Genomic DNA, 25,813 nt, shown 5'->3' on the forward strand with positions numbered 1-25,813 from the left:
CAGCCAATCAGAGGCGAGCGCGGGAAGAATGGCGGCGGCTGAGGCGGCGGCGGCGACCCTGGAGCGGCTGGAGGTGGGGGAGGGACCCGGAGGGGCCGTGAGGGGCCGCGGGGAGCTCCGGGACCGAGCCCGGGACCGAGCCCGGAACGCTTGGGGCGGCTCAGAACGGGCCGAGCCCCTCCCGGGGGTCCCTCAGGGCCTCCCCGTCCCGCCCCCGTTCCCCTGAGGGGCCCCGAGCTCCGCCCCCCCCTCATGAGGGGCGGCCACGCCCCCTCAGTGTGGCCACGCCCCCAATTTTCCCCTCATGGCTGCCCCCGGGATAAATCCCCGACCCCCCGACCCCAAACCCCTCCCCAGAGCCTTCGGTGCCTCCCAAAATTCATCCCTGACCCCCTCCCCATAAAAAATTTCCCCCTCATTGCCCCACCCGCGATGAATCCCAGATCCCCACCACCCCAAAACTCCCCCCAGAGCCTTCGGTGCCCCCCCACCCCCAAAATGAGTCCCTGACCATTCCCCCCCTCAGCCTTTGTGACCCCCCCGAGACCCTGCCCCCCCCCCCCAAAATTTGCCCCCCCCGGGATGAATCCCCGACCATCCCCCCACCCCCCCTCAGGACTCGTGACCCCCCCAAACCTTGGTGCGACCCCCCCCAAATTTTTACCTCCCAAAAATTTCTGACCCCCCCATTTTTACCCCCAATGTTTCCATCCCCCCCCAATTTTTAAAAATTTCTGACCTCCCCCATTTTTACCCCCCATTGTTTCCATCCTGTCCCCAAATTTTTACCCCCCCAAAATTTCTGACCCCCCCCATTTTTACCCCCCAATGTTTCCATCCTCCCCCAAATTTTTACCCCCCAAAAATTTCTGACCCCCCTCATTTTTACCCCCAATGTTTCCATCCTCCCCCAAATTTTTACCCCCCAAAAATTTCTGACCCCCCTCATTTTTACCCCCAATGTTTCCATCCTCCCCCAAATTTTTACCCCCCAAAAATTTCTGTTCCCCCTCATTTTTACCCCCAATGTTTCCATCCCCCCCCCAAAAATTTCTGACCCCCGCCATTTTTACCCCCAATGCTCCCATCCCCCCCAAATTTTTACCCCCCCAAAAATTTCTGACCTCCCCCATTTTTACCCCCCAATGCTCCCATCCCCCCCAAATTTTTACCCCCCAAAAATTTCTGACCCCCCCATTTTTACCCCCAATGTTTCCATCCTCCCCCAAATTTTTACCCCCCAAAAATTTCTGCCCCCCCCATTTTTACCCCCAATGTTTCCATCCCCCCCCAATTTTTACCCCCCAAAAATTTCTGACCCCCCCATTTTTACCCCCCAATGCTCCCATCCCCCCCAACTTTTACCCCCCCAAAAATTTCTGACCCCCCCCCATTTTTACCCCCAATGTTTCCATCCCCCCCCCAACTTTTATCTCCCCAAAAGTTTCTGACTCCCCCTTTTTTACTCCCTCAATATTTCTGATCCCCCCCCATTTTTGCCCCCCCCAGGCTCTCTCGTGCCCCCTGGTTTTGGGGGGCCCCCCCCGCGCCCCCCCCGAGGCGCTGGAGCTGCTCTGCCGCCCCTCCTCCCCCCGGTTGGCCCTGCTGCGCTGGGCCTGCACCCGGTACTGGGGGGGGACCCCAAAATTGGGGGGGACCCCAAAACTGGGGGGTCCCAAAATGGGAGGGGATTCCAAAATGGGGGGGGGGATCTCAAAATGGGGGTGGGAGAACGAAAATGGGGGTGGGGGACCCCAGTATGGGGGTGGGAGGGGTCCTGAAATGAGGGGGAGGAAACCCAAAATGGGGGGGCACCTCAAAATTGGGGAGTTCCAAAATGGGGGGGTGAGCGCAAAATGGAGGTAAGGGCGGGGTCCCAGAATTGGGGGGAACCCTAAAATGGGAGGGAGCACCACAAAATGGGGGTGGGGGAGAACCTAAAATGTGGGGGAGGAACCTCAAAATGGGAGGGATCCCAAAATTGGGGGGGGAAATCTCAAAATGGGGGTGGGGGCACGAAAATGGGGGTGGGGGACCCCAGTATGGGGGTGGGGAGGGTCCTGAAATGAGGGGGAGGAACCCCAAAATGGGGGGGCACCTCGAAATTGGGGAGTTCCAAAATGGGGGGGTGACCGCAAAATGGAGGTAAGGGCGGGGTCCCAAATTGGGGGGAAACTCAGAATTGGGGGGAACCCTAAAATGGGAGGGAGCGCCACAAAATGGGGGTGGGGGAGAACCTAAAATGTGGGGGAGGAACCTCAAAATGGGAGGGATCCCAAAATTGGGGGGTCCTAAATGGGGGTGGGCAGTCAAATGGGGAGGAGGGACCCTAAAATGGGGGTGGGGGGGCACACCCCAAAATTGGGGGGCTCAGAATTGTGGGGGATCCTGAAAGGGGTGGGGAGTTTAAAATGGGGGGGTTGGGAATTTTGGGGAGGGGTCCTGGGTGGTCCCCAATAACCCCAGACCCCTCTCCCCCCCAGGGTTCACCCCCCCCTCAGCACCGAGCTGGAGTCGCTCCCTGAGGAGGCTCAAATGAGGGGTGAGACCCCCCCAAAAAAACCCCAAAATCTCCCAAAAATGCCCTGTAAACCCCCCAAAATCCCCCTCCTAAAAAAACCCCAAAATCCCCTCAAAAATCCCCCCAAAAAAGACCAAAATCCCCTCAAAAATCCTGCTGAAAGAAACCTAAAATCTCTCAAAAATCCCCTCAAAAATTCCCTTAAAAACCCCCAAAAAAAGACCAAAACCCCCCAAAAAGACTAAACCCCCCCCCCAAAATCCCCAAAACCCCAAAATCCCCCCAAAACCTCCCCGGCCCTCCCAGTTTAACCAGTGCCCCCCCAGAGCTGGCCAGGCTGGGAGCGCAGCTGATGCTCTGCGGGGCCGACGACCTCGCCCTGGTGGAGGTGGGAATTTGGGGATTTTTGGGGGGGACTTGGGAATTTTTGGGGATTTTGGGGTCTCTGGGGTGGTTTTGGGAGGCTGGAGGGGGTGGAAGAAAGAAAATTGGGGGAAATTTGGGGATTTTGGGGGGGAATTTGGGGATTTTGGGGGGAATTTGGAGATTTTTGGGTGCCTGGAAGGGGTGGGGGAGGGAAAATTGGGGAGGACTTGAGGATTTTTGGGGGGGGGGATTTTGGGAGGTTTTGGGGTCCCTGGGGGTTTTAGGGGAGGGAATTTGGCAGATTTTGGGGTCTTTAAAGGCTCCTGGGGGGTTTTTGGGGTCTCTGGGGGAGTTTTGGAGAGCTGGAAATGCAGAGGGAAAATTTTGGAATTTTGGGGGAAATTTTGGGGGTTTTGGGGAGGTTGGGAAGGTCTGGGGGGTGGAAATTGGGGAAACTTCAGGGGTCTCAGAAGGATTTTAGGGGGTGCTTGGGGTATTTCTGGGGGACTTTTGGGACCAGGGGAGAATTTTTGGAGGTCCCAAGGGGATTTTTGGGGTCTAGGGGTGATTTTTGGAGGTCCCAAGGGGATTTTTGGGGTCTAGGGGTGATTTTTGGGGGTCCCAAGGGAATTTTTGGGGTCTAGGGGTGATTTTTGGAGGTCCCAAGGGGATTTTTGGGGTCTAAGGGTGATTTTTGGAGGTCCCAAGGGGATTTTTGGGGTCTAGGGGTGATTTTTGGGGGTCTCAAGGGGATTTTTGGGGTCTAGGGGTGATTTTTGGAGGTCCCAAGGGGATTTTTGGGCTCTGGGGGTGATTTTTGGAGGTTCCAAAGGGATTTTTGGGGTCTAGGGGTGATTTTTGGAGGTCCCAAGGGGATTTTTGGGGGTTTCTAGGGGTGATTTTTGGAGGTCCCAAGGGGATTTTTGGGGTCTAAGGGTGATTTTTGGAGGTCTCAAGGGGATTTTTGGGACCAGGGGAGGATTTTTGGAGGTCCCAAGGGGATTTTTGGGGTCTAGGGGTGATTTTTGGAGGCCCCAAGGGGATTTTTGGGGTCTAGGGGTGATTTTTGGAGGTCCCAAGGGGATTTTTGGGGTCTGGGGGTGATTTTTGGAGGTCCCAAGGGGATTTTTGGGGTCTGGGGGTGATTTTTGGAGGTCCCAAGGGGATTTTTGGGCTCTAGGGGTGATTTTTGGAGGCCCCAAGGGGATTTTTGGGGTCTAGGGGTGATTTTTGGTGGTCCCAAGGGAATTTTTGGGGTCTAGGGGTGATTTTTGGAGGTCCCAAGGGGATTTTTGGGCTCTAGGGGTGATTTTTGGAGGTCCCAAGGGGATTTTTGGGCTCTAGGGGTGATTTTTGGGGGTCTCAAGGGGATTTTTGGGGTCTAAGGGTGATTTTTGGGGGTCTCAAGGGGATTTTTGGGGTCTAGGGGTGATTTTTGGAGGTCTCAAGGGGATTTTTGGGATCTAGGGTTGATTTTTGGAGGTCCCAAGGGGATTTTTGGGGTCTGGGGGTGATTTTTGGAGGTCCCAAGGGGATTTTTGGGGTCTGGGGGTGATTTTTGGGGGTCCCAAGGGGGTTTTTGGGGTCTGTGGAGGATTTTGGGGATTTCCAGGGGGATTTTTGGGGTTCCCTGATGGATTTTGGGTCTGGGGTCTCCCCTTCAGGGCACAGCCCCCCCCGAGCAGCAGCTCCAGTTCCTCCAGGACCTTTTGGACGCCGTTCCCCCCCTCGAGACCTCCCCCGAAGCCAGGTCTGGACCCCCCCCCACACCCCCCTGACACCCCCAGCCCCAAAATCCACCCAAATACCACAAAACCACCCAAAATGCCCTCAAATCTACCCAAATCCCCCCAAAATCTTATTTTCCCCCCAAAAAAGCCCCCCCAGAACCACCGGGTTCCTGCTGCAGCTGCTGGAGACCCCCGAGGGGCGGGCGGTCCTGAGACCCCCGCCCCTCCCCCCGGTTCCTGTGGAGCTCTCCGAGACCCCCCCCAAACCCAGGTGGGTTTTGGGGACCCCCCCCGGGCTCCCCTCACCCCAAAATCCCCCCCTGACCCCCCCTCATTTTGCTCCCCCCCAGGAGACCCCTCCCCGAATTGGAGGCGGAATTGGGGGGGGTCCGGCGGGGCCTGGAGGAGCTGCAGGCCCAGGTGGGGCTGGGGGCAATCTGGGGGGGATTTTGGGGGCGATTTGGGGGAGTTTGGGGGGGATTTGGGGGGATTTTGGGGTCAACTGGGGCAATTTGGGGGAAGATTTGAGGGTTTGAGGTCAATTGGGGGGATTTGGGGGGGAGTTTTGGGGTCAATTGAGGGGGATTTGGGGGCAATTTGTGGGGATTTGGGGGAGATTTGGGGGGTTTGGGGTCCACAGAGGGGATTTGGGGGAGTTTTGGGGGAGATTTGGGGGGTTTGGGGTCAATTGGGGGGATTTGGGGGGTTTGGGGTCCACAGAGGGGATTTGGGGGAGTTTTGGGGGAGATTTGGGGGTTTTGGGGTCAATTGGGGGGTTTGGGGTCCACAGGGAGGATTTGAGGGAGTTTTGGGGGAGATTTGGGGGTTTTGGGGTCAATTGGGGAGATTTGGGGGGTTTGGGGTCCACAGAGTGGATTTGGGGGAGATTTGGGGGTTTTGGGGTCAATTGGGGGGTTTGGGGGGTTTGGGGTCCACAGAGGGGATTTGGGGGAGTTTTGGGGGAGATTTGGGGGGTTTGGGGTCAATTGGTGGAGATTTGGGGGTTTTGGGGTCAATTGGGGGGATTTGGGGGGTTTGGCGTCCACAGGGAGGATTTGGGGGAGTTTTGGGGGAGATTTGGGGGTTTTGGGGTCAATTGGTGGAGATTTGGGGGTTTTGGGGTCAATTGGGGGGATTTGGGGGGTGATTTTAGGGGTTTGGGTTCAACTGGGGGGAGTTTGGGGGGGATTTGGGGAAGATTTGAGACATTTGGGGTCAACTGGGGGGATTTGGGGGAGATTAGGGGAGGATTTTGGGGTCCCTGGGGGGGGTTTGGGGACAATTTTGGGGTCCCAGGGGGGTTTGGGGTCCCTGGGGGGGGTTTAAGGGAAATTTTGGGGGTCCCAGTATGGGGTGAAGCAGCTCCAGGTGGGTCTGGGGTCTTTTTGGGGTGAATTTTGGATTTTTTTGGGATTGCCCCCACCTTAACCCTTTCATCCTTCAGCTGTCAAATTTAGGGGGGTCCCCGGCCCCCTCCCCCCCAAATTTGGGGGTCCTGGGGGGCGCTCTGACCTCGTTGGCTGCAGATTTTGGGTCTTCTGAGCTCCGGGGCCCCACAAGACCCCCCAAGACCCCCCAAATTTGGGGGGAAGGGGGCCGGGTCCCCCCCGTGGGGAGGGGGCTGCGGAATCTCAGCCAGGTGAGGGGGGGGATTTTGGGGGGAATTTTGGGGAGGGGGTTTGGATTTGGGGGATTTTTGGGGGGAATTTGGGGAGGGGTTTGGATTTGGGGGATTTTCGGGGGGAATTTGGGGAGGGGGTTTGGATTTGGGGGATTTTTTGAGTGAATTTGGGGAGGGGGTTTGGATTTGGTGGATTTTTGGGGGGAATTTGGGGAGGGGGTTTGGATTTGGGGGGAATTTGGGGAGGGGTTTGGATTTTGGGGATTTTTGGGGGGAATTTGGTTAGGGGTATGGATTTTGGGGGATTTTTGGGGGGAATTTGGGGAGGGGTTTGGATTTGGGGGATTTTTTGAGTGAATTTGGGGAGGGGGTTTGGATTTGGGGGATTTTTTGAGTGAATTTGGGGAGGGGGTTTGGATTTGGGGGATTTTTTGAGTGAATTTGGGGAGGGGTTTTGGATTTGGGGGATTTTTGGGGGGAATTTGGGGAGGGGGTTTGGATTTGGGGGGAATTTGGGGAGGGGGTTTGGATTTCGGGGATTTTTGGGGGGAATTTGGGGAGGGGGTTTGGATTTCGGGGATTTTTGGGGGGAATTTGGGGAGGGGTTTGTATTTGGGGGATTTTTGGGGGGAATTTGGGGAGGGGGTTTGGATTTGGGGGGAATTTGGGGAGGGGTTTGGATTTGGGGGATTTTTTGAGTGAATTTGGGGAGGGAGTTTGGATTTGGGGGGAATTTGGGGAGGGGTTTGGATTTTGGGGATTTTTGGGGGGAATTTGGGGAGGGGTTTGGATTTTGGGGGATTTTTGGGGGGAATTTGGGGAGGAGGCCTCAGAGGAATTTTTGGGGAGGGGTCTCAGGGGATTTGGGTTCATGGGGGGAATTTGGGGGTCCCAAAATGGGTCTGGGGGGGTCTCTGTGCCCTAGGGGGGGGATTTGAGGGGTCCCAAACCCATTTTGGGGTCCCAACCCCCATTTTTGGGGGGGGTCTCTGCTTTGTTTTGGGGGTGGGGGGGTCACACCCGATGGGGGGAGGGGCTGTGACCCCAGACCCTCCCTCCCCTCCCCCCCCAGGTTTTGGGGACCCTGACCCAGCTCGGGGCCAGCGCGGGGGAGGTGACGCGGCTGGGGGGGGTCATCGAGGCCATCGGTGAGTCTGGGGGGCACCCCAAAAACTGCCCCAAAACCTGCCAAAAATACCCCAAAAACTGCCCCAGAAACACCCCAAAACTGCCAAAAATACCCTAAAAACTGACCCAAAAAAATCCCAAAATACTGCAAAAACTGCCCCAAAAACTGCCAAAAATACCCCAAAAACTGGCCCAGAAACACCCCAAAAACTACAAAAAATACCCTAAAAACTGCCCCCAAAAAATCCCAAAATACCCCAAAAACTGCCCCAAAAATACCCCAAAAACTGCCCCAAAGTACCCCAAAAACTACCCCAAAATCTGCCCCAAAACCAGCCCAAAATCTGCCCCAAAACCAGCCCAAAATCTGCCCCAAATTACCCCAAAATCTGTCTCAAAACGGCCCCAAAATCACCCCAAAAACTGCCCCAAATACATTCCAAAATACCCCAAAAACAGCCCCAAAGCACCCCAAAAACGGCCCCAAAGCACCCCAAAAACTGCCCCAAAAACTGCCAAAAATACCCCAAAAACTACCCCAAAATCTTCCCCAAAAACAGCCCAAAAATACCCAAAACAGCCCCAAAAAATGCCCCAAAAAATTTGGAATTTTTGTGGGGAAGGATTCTATGGGGTGTGTGTGTGTGAGGGGGGATCACTTATGTGAATTTTTTTGGGGTGATTTTATAGGATTTGATCATTTTATGTCATCCAGGACCACTTTTGGGAGCTTTTAGGATTTGGGCCATTTTATGGGATTTGTGTCATTTTATTGGATTTTCTTTAGGATTTTACGGGGTTGGGGGGGGGGGGTCACTTATATCAATTTTTTAGGGGTTTTTTTGGGGTGATTTGATGCGATTTCAGCCATTTTACAGCATTTTGTGTGGGAGAAACTTTTAGGATTTATAGGATTTGATGGAATGATGGGATTGGGGTGAATTTTTAGGATTTGGGGGGGTCCCTTTTAACCCCAAATTCTTTTTTTATCCCCCCCCAGAACCCCAAATCCCCCCCTTGTCCCAGCGCTTCCAGCCCCACTCCGGGTAAGTCCGGGGGGGTTTTGGGGTTTTTTTTTAAGGGATTTTGGGTACAAAATTTGGGATTTTCAGCGGGGGGGGGGGCTCCTTTGGGACCTCCCAAATTCCTGGGATTTATTTTTGGGATCGGGGGGGCCCTTCCCGGTGCTTTTCGGGCCCTATAAGGGCAGCGGATCCCGTGTTTATCCCGAGCCGCCGTGACTCAGCCCGAATTCCAAAATTCCAAAATTCCCACCCCGCCCCCCCCGCCGTGACGTCATCACCCCCCCCCCAAAAAAAATCCCCCCCCCCCTTCCCAACCCAAATTCCAGGCGGGATGAGATCATCGGGATGGGGCCGGCAGGGATTTGGGATTTTGGGGATTTGGGGGGGGGATTTTAGGGATGGGAAATGAAGGGGGAGGGGAAAGTGGAGAAACCACACACACCCCCCCTCGGGAAAATTTGGGATTGTGGAAAAAAAGGGGGGAAAAGTCCCTAAAAATGGGGAAAATCCCTTAAAAAAAGTCATTTGGGGGGAGAAATCCTAAAAAAAAAAAAAAGTGGGGGGAGAAATCCTAAAAAATTTGGGGAAGGGGATCCTGAAAAGGGGGAGGGGAGAGTGGAGACCCCTTCCCCCCCCCCCAGGGAAATTTGGGATTGTAAAAAAAGGGAAGAAAATCCCTAAAAATGGGGAGGGAGTGGGGAAAATTTGGGATGGGGAGGGGGAAGCCTAAAAAAAGGAGAGGAATCCTGAAAAATGGGGGGGAAATGCTAAAAAATGGGGGGAAATCCTAAAAATGGCAGGGGGGGTAAATCCTAAAAAATGGGGGGAATCCTAAAAAGTGGGGGGAATCCTAAAAAATGGGGGAAATCCTAAAAATGGGGAAAATCCTAAAAATGGGGGAAATCCTAAAAAGTGGGGGGAATCCTGAAAAATGGGGGGAATCCTAAAAAATGGGGGGAATCCTAAAAATGGGGGAAATCCTAAAAAATGGGGGAATCCTGAAAAATGGAGGGAAATCCTAAAAATGGGGGAAATCCTAAAAAATGGAGGGAAATCCTGAAAAATGGGGGAAATCCTAAATAATGGGGAAAATCCTAAAAATGGGGGAAATCCTAAAAAGTGGGGGGAATGCTGAAAAATGGGGGGAATCCTAAAAAATGGGGGGAATCCTAAAAATGGGGGAAATCCTAAAAAATGGGGGGAATCCTAAAAAATGGGGGAAATCCTAAAAAATGGGGGGAATCCTAAAAAATGGGGGGAATCCTAAAAAATGGGGGAAATCCTAAAAAATGGGGGAAATCCTAAAAATGGGGGAAATCCTAAAAATGGGGGAAATCCTAAAAAATGGGGGAAATCCTAAAAAATGGAGGGAAATGCTGAAAAATGGAGGGAAATCCTAAAAATGGGGGAAATCCTAAAAATGGGGGAAATCCTAAAAAATGGGGGGAATCCTAAAAAATGGGGGAAATCCTAAAAAATGGGGGAAATCCTAAAAATGGGGGAAATCCTAAAAAATGGGGGAAATCCTAAAAAATGGAGGGAAATTGTGGAGTTGCGTTATGTATATGTTTTATTATCCCTGTATTATGTATTGGTTTATTCCTTTATACCCCCGTGTGCAACTTGGTTTATCCCCAGTTTTCCCGCCTTGTCCTCCCTTCCCGCCTTCCCAGTATCTATCCATCACCCTGAAAGAGGCATTTTACCCCCCCCGGGTGCCTTGTCTATCACTCGGTGCCCCTTCCCATCCATCCAGAAGCTTCTACTCAGGGCACCGGGTGATTGGGCGAGGACCTGGGGCTCCCCCCATATCCTTCCCCCATTGGACCCCACCATATCCCCCCATCCCGGAGCCACCCCCTATCCCTATCCCCATTGGTCGTTGGATACCCCTCCCTTACAGTTTATAAGCCAGTGCAAGCACCTTGTGCTTGTTCCTGTTGGCTGGCACCGTTCTAGGACATTTGGCCCCGTTGGGCTACCATAAACTCGGACTTAGCCCCCAGCAGGATCCGCTCTTCATTTACCACCGCGAGGCTTGCTAGCGCTGCTCGGGACCCACAAAGGCACTCTCCAAACCCCAGCTGGGAGCGGCGGAGGGTGCCTCCATCGCCCGCCCTCGCCCCACAAGAGCTAGCCGGGGCTGAGATAAAGGGAACCGGGGCGGGAGCGCGGCAGCTGGCGCCCAACGAGCGGCCCCGTTTTCGCGGCGTTGGACCCTCGTTTGAGGATTTTAGGGTCGCGCAGACCTGAAGAATCGTCCTCCTGGCCGTCAGCTACCCCGGCGAGAGCAGACCCACGTTTTAGTGGGTGGCACTCTTGGGGACAGGATCGGCAGCTCTGGAAAGCACCTCCAGAGTCGATTCTCTCGCGGAGAAGCCCTGCGATTGGTTTTTCTTTTCCACCCTTCCCTCTCGGACCCCTGTGGTTTGTGAGTATAGGGGCCCCTGGGGCTTTCCCGGTCCTTTTTTTGGTTGGTTCCTTTCCCCTAGGGTTTAGGGGAAGGATCCCTTTTTGGTGGGTTTCTTTTTCCCCGGGGTTCGGGGAAAAAATTCCTGTTTTTGGTGCTTCCCTTTCCGGGCGGGAAGCTAAAGGACCGCGACAAAGCCGGAAGTGTGGTCTTTTGTTTTTCGTTCGTGTTTTCCCAATCGTAGGCGCTGCAGCACGATTTAACATCTAACAGCCATGGGTGCAAGGCTGTCCGTGCCGCAAAAGAGCATTTATTCCCAAGTTGTGGGTATCCTTTTAGTGGGGGGAATTAAGGTTAAAAAATCTGAAGTAAAACGATTCGTTCAGTGGTTGTCGCAAACTTTCCCTGACATTTCGCCAGCTAAATTATACCAAGCTCCTTTTTGGGAACAGGTAGCGGGGAAGATCCTGCGACAGTCAGATCTCTCTCTCTCCATATTCACCCATTTGGCTCTCCAAATTCGCGATATAATTAAATATCGCTACGAAAGTCTGCCACTGCCAGCCGCAAACAAACCGATCCCCAGTTCGGCGGGTAGTTCATATAACCCTACTCCGCTTCCCTGTCCCTCAGCCCGGTCGCTGCAGTACGATGCGGCAGCCACCGCTGCGGCAGAGCGCGGGGCGGCTGCTGTCGCTGCTCCCGAGGCTGCGGCTGCGGCAGGGCACGGGGCGGCTGCTGTCGCTGCTCCCGCGGCTGCGGCTGCGGCGGGCGCTGCGGGAAAACTGCGGCAAAACTCTCCCTCTCTCCCGAAGTCGGGTATTATCAGACAGGCATCCCGGCATTGCCCGCAGGCAGATTCTGGCCCCTCTGAGAATACCCTAGACACCCCGCAGAGCGGTGCAGGCACTGTCTCTGCTTCTACCCGTTCCCCTTCTTCCCCGCGCTGTACAGCCCCGTCCCGTAGAGACTCCGTTCATTTTCAGTTATCCCAGACCCCCGAAGATCCCTCATCCCCCATCCTCCATCCCCAAACCCCACGAAATGGCTTCCCTTCTTCCCCCTTCCCCAGGACACAAGATGGAGGTGACCGCGTGGGTTTTCCCGCCACTCGTGCTCCTTCTTCCCATGATCCCTGTCCTCCCCCCTCCCATAATCCCTTCCGGCAGACCAACCCCTTCTGCTCCCCGGATTTCTCCGCCCACCTCCCTCCTCCACCCCCCGTCAACTCCCCCTCCCTTGAATTATTCAACACCCCACCCCTCAGCTCCACCCCCGGGGAGGGGAGTCCCCACCATACCACTCCTCCTGCTCCAGACCACGCCTCGTCCCCTGGTTCCCACGACCCCACTTCCAGTTCTCACGCTTTCGGTTCCGGGGGGGGGGAGCGTGGGAACCCCGATCCACCCCAGTCCCTACCTGCCTTCTCGGCCGCACCTGTCACCTGTACCCCGCGGCAGGGGGGTAGGCCCCTTGCACAGTGGTCCCCCATCCCCCAGCAGACCATCAAAGAGCTCTGCAAGGCCAAGAAGGGGTTCGGGATGGAAAGCGAATACTTCCGAGGCTTATTAAAAGCAACCCTCTCCTCCAAAGAATATGTCCCAGCAGACATGCGAACTCTCTTCTCCTGTTTAATTACCCACGGAGAATTCCTCATCTGGGAATCCGAGTGGAAGCGGGAGATCAGAGAGGTGTTACCTGACCTCTGGGCCAATGCAGATAGCTCTAGGGATGAGGATGGGGCTGTAATATCGCTAGACCACTTGTGCGGGGAGGGGGATTGGAAAATGGGGACCAAGCAGGCGGAAAAAATCCCCAGAGAGGCGCTGCAAGTCAGCACTAGGGCAGCAGAAAAGGCGTTTTTTAAGTTAAGACCCAGCGGTACGGTTATTAACTTCTTGTCCCTAAAGCAGGAATCCCTAGAACCTTTTGTCGCGTTCGTGGATCGCTTGCATCACGCGATGGAGGCTCAAGTCCCAGACGAGAGGCTGCGAGAGGGGATGCTTGCCACAGTTGCGAGGCAGAACGCTAACGACGCGTGCCGGCAAGCAATCCTCAGTCTGCCCCTGGACCCTGAGCCTACCCTTCAAAGCATGCTACAAGTCTGTGCGATGAAGGTGACAGTTCCTGCTAAAGACATTCCAGAGACTCCTAAACCACCAACAAAGAGAGTAGCCTTCGTTGAAGCCGTGACACCGCCAGCCACCCCTTCTCCAGATCGCCGCCCTACAGGAGCACCCCCGAGGGGACAACAGCACCATCAGGCCTGCAATCTATGTAGGCAGAAGGGACATTGGGCTTCCCAATGCCCGCTGAGGGACGAGTTTTTTAGGTTTAAACAGCAGCGACAAGAAAAGAGTGCCCCCAACTCGGGGGGAAAACAAAAAAACTGAGTCATCAGCGCAGTCCCTCCCTGCGCGAGGACATAAATATGGTGGGTTCTATAACATCAGAGGAGGGGAAGGACGACTACCTGCAATGCCCACCTGAGGACATTTCACTGGACTTGACACACCAGATTATGGCTGACAAACCAGCCTATATGAGAGAAGATGTGGATTTCATTCCCACTGCTTGGCTGGGTCGAGGCCCGAACCAGCCCAAGCCGATACTTAACATCGTATCTGGTTTCTCCCCATATAGGTTGGCCCTGACTGAAGCTCTGCACCTAAGGGACAGCGACTGGCACTCCATCGCTGTCGACACAGAGGACCCAGGAACCTGGAGGAACCTCCACAGTAAGTACATCGTTCTTGGGGACACAAAATTCACGCCTCTCGAAGTCACTATTGCACCATCCCTGACATCCAGGAACACCGAGCGATTAGTGGTGTGGCTGCACTGCCCCCATCCTCCAGTCTTCCTTCCCAAGGGCCAAATCATCGCCCAAGCCATTCCAGCATCTGGGCCTCCGGCACACCCTGAGGATCTATGGAAGAAGTCAGCGAAGAAGAGCTACCAGGTGTGCCAGGCCCAGGTCATAGGGAAAGAAAGACCAAAGCTCTCCTGCTATATGCGGAAAGATGGAGAGTACAAACACCTAAGCGGTCTCCTAGATACAGGAGCAGACGTGACAGTCATTCCCGCACGGGATTGGCCGTCACGCTGGGAATTGCAAAACGTGGCGGGGAAAATTCAAGGTGTAGGGAGTTCTCAATTGGCAAAGCAATCAAAAAACATCGTAAAATTTGAGGGGCCGAACGGACAATCGGCCTATTTACGCCCGTTCGTATTAGATTACACAGAACCCTTATGGGGGAGAGACCTGATGGCCCAGTGGGGGGTCACAATTAACATCCCGACCCCCCAGGTTTTTCGGGCAACAGTCACTGAAGAGCGTCCTACCCGAAAACTTAATTGGCTCACAGATACACCAGTGTGGGTAGAGCAGTGGCCGCTCAATAAACAGAAATTAAAAGCGCTTCGGGAGCTCGTGAAGGAGCAACTCGCCAAAGGGAATATCCAGGAAACAACATCCCCCTGGAATTCCCCCGTCTTTGTCCTGAAAAAGCCTGGCAAAGACGAGTGGCGCCTCCTTCATGACCTTCGCGCCATCAACAATGTAATAGAAGACATGGGTCCTCTCCAGCCAGAGATGCCGTCCCCCACGATGTTACCAGAAAATTGGGAATTAGCTGTCATTGACATCAAAAATTGTTTTTTCCAAATTCCCCTACACCCTGATGACGCACCACGGTTCGCCTTCTCGGTTCCTTCCATCAACCGAGAAGCCCCAATGGAGAGATACCACTGGAAAGTTCTTCCCCAAGGCATGAAAGTCAGCCCAAGCATTTGCCAGTGGTACGTCTCTTCATTGCTGTCCCCTGTGCGTGCAGCCACCGAGGGCGTGATCATCCAGCACTATATGGATGATATTCTTATTTGTGCCCCCAACAGCGATCTACTTACACACGCGCTTGAACTGACAACCAGTGCGTTGGTTGCTGTAGGGTTCGAGCTGCGAGAGGATAAGATTCAAAGAATGCCACCTTGGAAGTACCTGGGTTTGGAGATAAACAAGCGGACCATTGTTCCGCAGAAATTGGCCATAAAAAATTCAATTCGGACTCTAGCCGATGTGCAGCAGCTGTGTGGGTCTTTAAACTGGGTGAGACCCTGGTTAGGTATTAACAACGAAGACCTAGCCCCTCTTTTCAATTTATTGAAAGGGGGGGAAGAGCCTAGTTCTCCCAGGGAACTCACTCCAGAGGCCAAAGCTGCTTTGCAGAAGGTTCAGGAGGCAATGTCTGCCAGGCAGGCCCACAGGTACGATCCGGGCCTGCCCTTCAGATTCATCATATTAGGCAGACTGCCACACCTCCACGGTGTCATCTTCCAATGGGCAGACACCCTAGGAAAGGGCAAGGATAAGGACAAAAGGGACCCACTCTCCATCATAGAGTGGGTATTCCTGAGTCATTCACGATCCAAAAGGTTGACACGGCCACAAGAGCTGGTGGCAGAGCTAATCCGCAAAGCGAGAACGCGGATTCGGGAGCTGGCGGGGTGTGACTTTGATCACATCCACATTCCTTTGAAATTAGAATCGGGCCAATTCACAAAGGCAATGTTAGAACACCTGCTGCAAGAGAATGAATCATTGCAGTTTGCACTGGACAGCTACACCGGAAAAATTTCTGTTTTGAGACCGGCCCACAAAATTTTCAATTCCGAAATCCAATTCACTCTGTCAACAAAACAAATTCAGAGCAAAAAACCCTTAAAGGCTCTAACAGTTTTTACGGACGCGTCCGGAAGGTCCCACAAGTCAGTAGTGACTTGGAAAGATCCTCAAACTCAGCGGTGGGAAGCGGATGTTGTTGAGGTGGAAGGATCCCCTCAAGTAGCTGAGTTGGCCGCAGTCGTTAGAGCTTTTGAGCGGTTCTCTGAACCTTTTAATTTGGTAACTGATTCGGCCTATGTAGCAGGTGTAGTGTCTAGAGCACAGGATGCAATCCTGCAAGGTGTCTCCAACGATGCCCTTAACAGGTTGCTCTCTAAGCTGATAAGGCTAGTCTCCCACCGAGAGCAACCGTTTTATGTGATGCATATCAGGTCACACACCGACCTGCCGGGGTTCTTGGCCGAGGGCAATCGGCGTGCCGATTCCCTCGCTGCCGCCCCCGCACAGCTGGCGCCGCTCCCGGACAAGTTCCAGCAAGCAAAGATCAGCCACCAGCTTTACCATCAAAATGCGCCTGGTCTGGTCCGGCAGTTCCATCTAACCCGGGACCAGGCCAAGGCCATTGTGGCCACATGCCCGTCCTGTAAGTCGCTCCCACTACCATCGGTGAGCGCAGGGGCTAATCCTAGGGGTCTGAGGTCCTGTGAGGTGTGGCAGATGGACGTTACTCATATCCCCTCCTTCGGGAGGATGAAGTACGTCCATGTCTCCGTGGACACCTTCTCTGGAGCAGTTTTCGCCTCTGCCCACACAGGGGAGAAGGCCAAGGAAGTAGAGAAACACCTGATACAAGCCTTCTCCATGCTAGGCGTCCCAAAACAGATAAAAACAGACAATGCCCCCGGGTACACATCCAAGGAATTCGCAGGCTTCCTGCAGCAATGGGGAATAGAACATAAAACTGGCATCGCCTATTCCCCGACAGGTCAAGCCGTGGTAGAGAGGACTCATCAAAGCATCAAAAGGATGCTTAAACAACAACAGTCGTCAGCTAAAAATGAGTCCCCCCAGGTTCAGTTAGCGCGGGCCCTTTTTACCATCAATTTCTTAAACTGTTCCTTCGAGTGCCTCAACCCCCCCATCGCGAGGCACTTTAATTCCTACGAGCAGAGCAAGGTCAGGGAAAAGCCGCCAGTTCTCATTAAAAACCCTGAGACCTGGCGGCAGGAGTGACCCTATGACTTGGTCACCTGGGGACGGGGGTACGCTTGCGTATCCACGCCCTCAAGCCTGAAATGGGTCCCTTCCAAATTCGTCAGACCATATGTCCCTAAGACCCAGAAGAGAAAACCGGACAGTCCTCAAGTTGGGTACGCCGCCCTCCGACGGCGGAAAAGGTCCCCCTCACCTGATCCCCCCTCTTCCCTCCCTGGCTCCGAAGATTCTCTGTTCCCCTTTGAGTTAGACCTCCCCTACCTCGACTATTAATTTCAGTTGCTTTCTAAAGAAACAGGACTTTTGCTGCTGCTGGGACTCATTGTGTTTATTACAAGCTTTAACATAGTGATGAACTGAAACCCTTGAACAAAGAAGGGTTTCAAAAAGAAGAATTTCCAGAAAAAGGAAACATCTAGTTTCAAAATGAGCCCAGTGACTGTGAAGACCCCGTTTAAAGACTTACTTTATCCTCTTCACCTTTCTTTCTTTTTAAACAAAAAAAGGAGGAGATGTGGAGTTGCGTTATGTATATGTTTTATTATCCCTGTATTATGTATTGGTTTATTCCTTTATACCCCCGTGTGCAACTTGGTTTATCCCCAGTTTTCCCGCCTTGTCCTCCCTTCCCGCCTTCCCAGTATCTATCCATCACCCTGAAAGAGGCATTTTACCCCCCCCGGGTGCCTTGTCTATCACTCGGTGCCCCTTCCCATCCATCCAGAAGCTTCTACTCAGGGCACCGGGTGATTGGGCGAGGACCTGGGGCTCCCCCCATATCCTTCCCCCATTGGACCCCACCATATCCCCCCATCCCGGAGCCACCCCCTATCCCTATCCCCATTGGTCGTTGGATACCCCTCCCTTACAGTTTATAAGCCAGTGCAAGCACCTTGTGCTTGTTCCTGTTGGCTGGCCCCGTTCTAGGACATTTGGCCCCGTTGGGCTACCATAAACTCGGACTTAGCCCCCAGCAGGATCCGCTCTTCATTTACCACCGCGAGGCTTGCTAGCGCTGCTCGGGACCCACAAAGGCACTCTCCAAACCCCAGCTGGGAGCGGCGGAGGGTGCCTCCATCGCCCGCCCTCGCCCCACAAGAGCTAGCCGGGGCTGAGATAAAGGGAACCGGGGCGGGAGCGCGGCAGGAAATGCTGAAAAATGGAGGGAAATCCTGAAAAATGGGGGAAATCCTAAATAATGGGGGAAATCCTAAAAAATGGGGGGAATCCTGAAAAATGGGGGGAAATCCTAAAAATGGGGGAAATCCTAAAAAATGGGGGAAATCCTAAAAATGGGGGAAATCCTAAAAATGGGGGAAATCCTAAAAAATGGGGGAAATCCTAAAAAATGGAGGGAAATGCTGAAAAATGGGGGAAATCCTAAAAATGGGGGAAATCCTAAAAATGGGGGAAATCCTAAAAAATGGGGGGAATCCTAAAAAATGGGGGAAATCCTAAAAAATGGGGGAAATCCTAAAAATGGGGGAAATCCTAAAAAATGGGGGAAATCCTAAAAAATGGAGGGAAATGCTGAAAAATGGAGGGAAATCCTGAAAAATGGGGGAAATCCTAAATAATGGGGGAAATCCTAAAAATGGGGGAAATCCTAAAAATGGGGGAAATCCTAAATAATGTGTGTCTTTGCAGGTGTGGCAGGACCTGACGGCCTCAGGTGTGACACGGAGGGGACACCTGGGACACACCTGAGTGTGAGACACACCTGGGACACACCTGTGAGTGTGTGTGACACACCTGAGTGCGTGTGTGACACCTGGGACACACCTGTGAGTGTGTGTGACACCTGGGACACACCTGGGACACACCTCTGTGTGTGTGACACACCTGGGACACATTGGAGTGTGTGTGACACACCTGAGTGCGTGTGTCACACCTGGGACACACCTGAGTGAGTTTCACACCTGTGAGCCCTGTGACACACCGGAGTGTGTGGGACACACCTGGGACACACCTGTGTGTGTGTGACACACCTGTGTGAGAGTGGCACCTGTGACGGTGTGTGTGACACCTGGGTGTGACAGGTGTGTGACACACCTGGGACACCTTTGAGTGTGTCCCACCTGTCCCTGGGTGTGTCACAGGTGTTCCCAAGTGTGTCCCACCTGCCTCCGGGTGTGTCACACTTATCCTGGATGTGTCACAGGTATCCCTGGGTGTGTCCCACCTGTCCTGGGTGTGTCCCAGGTGTGTTCCACCTGTCCCCGGGTGTGTCACAGGTACCTCTGGGTGTGTCCTACCTGTCCTGGGTGTGTCCCACCTGTCCCCAGGTGTGTCCCACCTGTCCCCAGGTGTGTCTCTGCTGTGTCTGGGGGGGAGGGGACCCCACGGGGGGCGTGGCCGGGTGGGCGTGGCCAGGTGGGTGGGGCAGGTGACACAGGTGGGGGCGTGGCCCTGACCCCACCCAAAGCGTGACCCAGCTGTGACCCAGGTGTGGGCGTGGCCCAGGTGTGACCCAGGTGTGACCCAGCCGTGGGCGTGGCCCAGCTGTGACCCAGGTGTGGGCGTGGCCCAGGTGTGACCCAGCTGTGGCCCAGGTGTGACCCCGGTGTGACCCAGGAGTGGCCCAGGTGTGACCCAGCTGTGACCCAGCTGTGACCCAGGTGTGACCCAGCTGTGACCCAGGTGTGACCCAGCTGTGACCCAAGTGTGACCCAGCTGTGACCCAGCTGTGACCCAGCCGTGGGCGTGGCCCAGGTGTGGCCCAGCTGTGACCCAGCTGTGACCCAGCTGTGACCCAGGTGTGACCCAGCTGTGGGCGTGGCCCAGGTGTGACCCAGCTGTGACCCAGCTGTGACCCAGCTGTGACCCAGGTGTGACCCAGGTGTGACCCAGCTGTGACCCAGCTGTGACCCAGCTGTGACCCAGGTGTGGCCCAGGTGTGACCCAGCTGTGGGCGTGGCCCAGGTGTGACCCAGGTGTGACCCAGGTGTGACCCAGCTGTGACCCAGCTGTGACCCAGCTGTGACCCAGCTGTGGGCGTGGCCCAGGTGTGACCCAGGTGTGACCCAGGTGTGACCCAGGTGTGACCCAGGTGTGGGCGTGGCCCAGCTGTGGCCCAGGTGTGACCCAGCCGTGGGCGTGACCCAGGTGTGGCCCAGGTGTGACCCAGCTGTGGCCCAGGTGTGGGCGTGGCCCGGCGCAGGTCACTTACCTGCCCGTAGCGCTGTAATTAAAGCCTCATTAACGAACACCTCGTTAGTGATTCGCTGTTGATGAGCCCCCATTAATTGAACCCCTAATTAAGACCTGAAGTCCCGCGTTAATGAACCCCCACAGTGAGCCTCGTTAATGAACTCCTCAGTAATTAGCCTGATAATTAACTCCTATTAATGAGCTCCCTCCTCATGAACTCCCATTAATGAACTCCCCAGTAATTAACCTGATAATGAACCCCATTGATGAACTCCCCAGTAATTAACCCCCAATGAGCCCAATTAATGAACAACCCAGTAATTAACCTAATAATGGACTCCTATTAATGAACTTCCCAGTAATTAACCTGATAATGAACCCCATTAATGAACGCCGCAGTAATTAACCCCAGAACTCCCCCTGTACCCCCTTAATTAACTTTCCCTAACTAACCCGAAATTAACCCCGGAACCCCCCCCACCACTGCCCCTTTCCTTAATTAACCCCGGCACCCCGCGATAACGAGCCTGTCCGTAATTAACGCTGTAATTAGCGCCCCCATTTCCCCCCTTCGTTATCGGAGCGCCCGGAGCTTCCTGAGGGGGGAGGGGCGGGAACGGGGCGGGGGGGGAGACCCCAGAGAGAGCCCAGAGAGACCCCAGAGAGACCCCAGACCCAGAGAGACCCCAGAGAGACCCCAGACTCAGAGAGACCCCAGACCCAGAGAGACCCCAGAGAGACCCCAGAGAGACCCCAGACCCCAAAGAGACCCAGAGAGACCCCAGAGAGACCCCAGACCCCAAAGAGACCCCAGACCCCAGAGAGACCCCAGACCCCAAAGAGACCCCAGAGAGACCCCAGAGAGACCCCAGACCCCAGAGAGACCCCAGACCCCAGAGAGACCCCAGAGAGACCCCAGACCCATGGAGACCCCAGAGAGACCCCAGACCCCAAAGAGACCCCAGAGAGACCCAGAGAGACCCCAGAGAGACCCAGAGAGACCCCAGACCCCAGAGAGACCCCAGACCCCAAAGAGAGCCCAGAGAGACCCCATGGAGACCCCAGACCCCAAAGAGACCCCAGAGAGACCCCAGACCCCAGAGAGACCCCAGAGAGACCCCAGACCCCAGAGAGACCCCATGGAGACCCCAGAGAGACCCCAGACCCCAAAGAGACCCCAAAGAGACCCCAGAGAGACCCCAGAGAGACCCCAGAGAGACCCCAGACCCAAAGAGACCCCAGAGAGACCCCAGAGAGACCCCAGACCCCAGAGAGACCCCAGAGAGACCCCAGACCCAAAGAGACCCCAGAGAGACCCCAGAGAGACCCCAGACCCAAAGAGACCCCAGAGAGACCCCAGACCCCAGAGAGACCCCAGACAGACCCCAGACCCATGGAGACCCCAAAGAGACCCCAGAGAGACCCCAGAGAGACCCCAGACCCAGAGAGACCCCAGAGAGACCCAGAGAGACCCCAGACCCCAAAGAGACCCCAGACCCATGGAGACCCCAGAGAGACCCCAGAGAGACCCCAGACCCATGGAGACCCCAGAGAGACCCCAGAGAGACCCCAGACCCAGAGAGACCCCAGAGAGACCCCAGACCCATGGAGACCCCAGAGAGACCCCAGAGAGACCCCAGACCCAGAGAGACCCCAGAGAGACCCCAGAGAGACCCCAGACCCATGGAGACCCCAGAGAGACCCCAGAGAGACCCCAGACCCCAAAGAGACCCCAGAGAGACCCCAGACCCCAGAGAGACCCCAGACCCCAAAGAGACCCCAGAGAGACCCCAGAGAGACCCGAGACCCCAGAGAGACCCCAGACCCCAGAGAGACCCCAGAGAGACCCCAGAGAGACCCCAGACCCATGGAGACCCCAGAGAGACCCCAGAGAGACCCCAGACCCATGGAGACCCCAGAGAGACCCCAGAGAGACCCCAGACCCCAGAGAGACCCCATAGAGATCCCACGGAGACCCCAGACCCCAGAGAGACCCCAGACCCCAGAGAGACCCCATAGAGATCCCACGGAGACCCCAGACCCCAGAGAGACCCCAGACCCCAGAGAGATCTCATGGAGAGCCCAGACCCCATAGGGACCCCAGAGAGACCCCACAGGGACCCCAGACCCCACAGGGACCCCAGACCCCAGAGAGACCCCACAGTGACCCCAGACCCCACAGGGACCCCATAGGGACCCCACGGAGACCCCAGACCCCACAGAGACCCCATAGAGACCCTATAGGGACCACAGAGAGATCCTATAGGGGCCCCATATGGACCCCAGACCCCACAGAGACCCCATAGGGACCCCACAGAGACCCAGAGAAACCCCACAGAGACCCCATAGAGACCCCAAAGAGATCCTATAGAGATCCCAGACCCTATAGAGACCCCCAAACCCCACAGAGACCCCATAGGGACCCCACAGAGACCCAGAGAAACCCCACAGACCCATAGAGACCCCAAAGAGATCCTATAGAGATCCCAGACCCTATAGAGACCCCCAAACCCCACAGAGACCCCATAGCGACACCACAGGGACCCCACAGGGAGCCCAGGCAGGCCCCACAGGGACCCCAGACCCCACAGACACCCTAAACCCCACAGACACCCCAAACCCCATAGAGACCCTATACAGACCCCAGGGAGACCCCAAAACTTGTAGAGACCCTACAGGGACCCCAGAACCCACAGAGACCCCACAGAACCCTGTGACACCCTATGGGGTCCCCTGTGACACCCTATGGGATCCATGGGGCCTGTGACACCCTGTGGGGTCCCCCGTGACACCCTATGGATCCCCCGTGACACCCTATGGATCCCCTGTGACACCCTATGGATCTCCTGTGACACCCTATGGATCCCCCGTGACACCCTGTGGGATCCATGGGGCCTGTGACACCCTATGGATCTCCTGTGACACCCTGTGGATCCCCAGTGACACCCTATGGATCTCCTGTGACACCCTGTGGATCCCCAGTGACACCCTATGGATCTCCTGTGACACCCTGTGGGGTGCCCCGTGACACCCTGTGGGATCCCCTGTGACACCCTATGGATCCCCCGTGACACCCTATGGGATCCCCTGTGACACCCTATGGGATCCCCTGTGACACCCTGTGGATCCCCTGTGACACCCTGTGGATCCCCTGTGACACCCTATGGATCCCCCGTGACACCCTGTGGAATCCCCTGTGACACCCTATGGATCCCCCGTGACACCGTATGGGATCCCCAGTGACACCCTATGGATCCACTGTGACACCCTATGGGATCCCCTGTGACACCCTATGGATCCCCAGTGACACCCTGTGGGATCCTCCGTGACACCCTATGGATCCCCAGTGACGCCCTATGGATCCCCTGTGACACCCTATGGATCCCCCGTGACACCCTGTGGGATCCCCTGTGACACCCTATGGATCCCCAGTGACACCCTATGGATCCCCAGTGACACCCTATGGATCTCCTGTGACACCCTATGGGATCCCCTGTGACACCCTATGGATCCCCTGTGACACCCTATGGATCCCCCGTGACACCCTATGGATCCCTAGTGACACCCTGTGGGATCCCCAGTGACACCCTATGGATCCCCCGTGACACCCTATGGATCCCTAGTGACACCCTGTGGATCCCCAGTGACACCCTGTGGGATCCCCTGTGACACCCTATGGGATCCCCTGTGACACCCTATGGATCCCCAGTGACACCCTATGGATCCCCCGTGACACCCTATGGATCCCCCGTGACACCCTATGGATCCCTAGTGACACCCTATGGATCCCCGGTGACACCCTATGGGATCCCCCGTGACACCCTATGGATCCCCCGTGACACCCTATGGATCCCTAGTGACACCCTATGGATCCCCCGTGACACCCTGTGGGATCCCCTGTGACACCCTATGGATCCCTAGTGACACCCTATGGATCCCCTGTGACACCCTATGGATCCCTAGTGACACCCTATGGATCCCCTGTGACACCCTATGGGATCTCCTGTGACACCCTATGGATCCCCTGTGACACCCTATGGGATCTTGGGGGTCCCTCGTGCCCCACAGCCCCTCCCCCATGGTCCCCCCTGCCCCATAGAGCCCCTCAGGGAGCCCCCCCCCACTTTGGGGTCCCCCTGACCCCCCGACCCCAAAGTGCCCCCATAACCCCCCCCACCCTATGGGTCCCCCCCACCCTATGGGTCCCCAGAACCCCTTCCCCATCCTCGCCCCGCCCAAATCCCACCCCAGGGGGGTCCCCGGACCCATCCCCACCCCAAAAATCCCCCATAGCCCCCCCTTTTGGGGTCCCCATAAATTCCCCCCTCCCCAAATCCCCTCCCCACCCCAAGAGCCCCCCGGATCCCCCCCAAATCCGCCCCTCCCCTTTTATGGGCTCCCCAAACCCCCCGGGTGCCCCCCAGCCCCTCCCCAAACCCCCCCGCAGTCCCCAGAGCCCCCCATGGGGGACCCCCCGACCCCTCCCCACCCCAAGAGCCCCCCCAAACCCGCCCCTCCCCCTTGATGGGCTCCCCAAATCCCCCCTCCCCCCTTTTAGGGGTCCCCGGGCCCCCCCCCAGCCCCTCCCCGGCCCCCCCGGCCCCCCCCGGGGCGGGGCTCGCTCCTCTCGTTACCAATTAAGGCTCCGCGCGCGCCGCGCGAGCCCCCGGTACCGGCACCGCCACCGCGCGGGGCCACCGAGCCCTTCCCGGGACCGCCGAACCATCCCCGGGACCGCCGAACCATCCCCGGGACCACCGAGCCCTCCCCGGGACCACCGAGCCCTCCCCGGGACCACCGAGCCCTTCCCCGGGACCACCGAACCATCCCCGGGACCGCCGAGCCCTTCCCGGGACCGCCGAGCCATCCCCGGGACCGCCAATCCCTTCCCGGGACCACCGAACCATCCCCGGGGCCACCGAGCCCTCCCCGGGACCGCCAATCCCTTCCCGGGACCACCGAGCCCTCCCCGGGACCACCGAGCCCTTCCCGGGACCACCGAGCCCTCCCCGGGACCACCGAGCCCTCCCCGGGACCACCGAGCCCTTCCCCGGGACCGCCGAACCATCCCCGGGACCACCGAGCCCTTCCCCGGGACCACCGAGCCCTCCCCGGGACCACCGAACCATCCCCGGGACCACCGAGCCCTTCCCGGGACCACCGAACCCTTCCCGGGACCACCGAACCATCCCCGGGACCACCGAGCCCTTCCCGGGACCACCAACAGCCCCCCGGGACCACCGATCCCTTCCCGGGACCTCCGATCCCTTCCCCGGGACCGACACCGGCACCGCTCGGATCCGCCCCGGGACCGCCGGGTCCCGAGCCCCGAGGACCGAGACCGAGCAGCAGGTGAGGAGCCCCCGGGACCCCCGAGCCCCCCTCAAGCCCCGGGGACCACCGGGGCCACCGGAGCAGCGGGACCGGCACCCCTGGGTGGCGCCGACCCCCCCGGTCCCGACCCCTGACCGCCGGGACCCCCGGGACCCCCCAGCCCCCCCGGGAACCGAGCCCAGAGCCCCGAGTAGCCCCGGGACCCCCGCCAGGATCGCGGGGTTTGGGGGGGCTTTGGGTGGGCGGGGGGCGCGAGGGGGACCCCGAGTTTGGGGCTCCCCCGATGGGGCTGGGGGACCCCCCAAGGGGTGACCCCGATTTTGGGGTCCGAGACCCCCTTGAGAGCCCCCTGGGGGCGCGTTTTGAGGGAACCCCTAAAATGGAGCTGGGGACCCCCAAATGGGGCTGGGGGAACACCATAACGGGGGACCCCGATTTTGGGGGACCCCCTTGAGAGACCCCTGGGGGTGCTTTGGGGGCTGGGGACCCCCTAATGGGCTTGGGGTACCCCTCTGAATGGGACCCCCCCCCCTTTTTTGGGGGGGTCTGAGGAGCCCGGAGTGGCTGGGCCCCCCTTTTTGGGGTTGGGGTCCCCACTTGGGGCCACCTTTGGGGTCCGGGGGACCCCGGGAATGGGAAGGGGGCAACAGGGTGGGGACCCTCCCCTGACCCCCCCAATCTGGAGCCAA

The 25,813-nt window shown here is 56.7% G+C and overlaps 2 protein-coding genes across 4 annotated transcripts in view; both read left to right on the plus strand.

The window, feature by feature from the left end:
- Positions 1-9: 9 nt before the first annotated feature.
- Positions 10-25,258, plus strand: HAUS7 (HAUS augmin like complex subunit 7). Its single transcript, XM_085563639.1, has 12 exons — positions 10-73; positions 1,510-1,625; positions 2,484-2,542; positions 2,848-2,909; positions 4,552-4,637; positions 4,766-4,888; positions 4,968-5,037; positions 6,062-6,256; positions 7,311-7,386; positions 8,367-8,412; positions 13,445-16,654; positions 24,349-25,258. The coding sequence occupies exons 1-12, from the start codon at positions 29-31 to the stop codon at positions 25,256-25,258; spliced, it is 4,998 nt and encodes a 1,665-aa protein (XP_085419765.1). The 5' UTR covers positions 10-28.
- The window catches only part of FLNA (filamin A), a 104,439-nt gene continuing 103,633 nt past the window's right edge, over positions 25,008-25,813 (plus strand). For 2 of the 3 annotated variants that reach the window (XM_085563444.1, XM_085563443.1), the window contains exon 1: positions 25,009-25,142. The gene's annotated coding sequence lies outside the window, so the exon portion shown is untranslated. Of the gene's footprint in view, positions 25,143-25,813 lie in introns of all 3 variants that reach the window. The other variant, XM_085563442.1, reaches the window with a different exon arrangement.

Source organism: Lonchura striata, chromosome 31 (genome assembly GCF_050655825.1).
Source record: "Lonchura striata isolate lonStrDom1 chromosome 31, ASM5065582v1, whole genome shotgun sequence".
Taxonomy (NCBI): domain Eukaryota; kingdom Metazoa; phylum Chordata; class Aves; order Passeriformes; family Estrildidae; genus Lonchura; species Lonchura striata.

Coding starts and splice junctions, on each gene's coding strand:
- HAUS7 (XM_085563639.1), top strand. CDS start 29: ATGGCGGCGGCTGAGGCGGCGGCGGCGACCCTGGAGCGGCTGGAG. Junction 2,910..4,551: donor ACGACCTCGCCCTGGTGGAG/GTGGGAATTTGG, acceptor TCTCCCCTTCAG/GGCACAGCCCCCCCCGAGCA. Junction 4,638..4,765: donor GAGACCTCCCCCGAAGCCAG/GTCTGGACCCCC, acceptor CCCCCAAAAAAG/CCCCCCCAGAACCACCGGGT.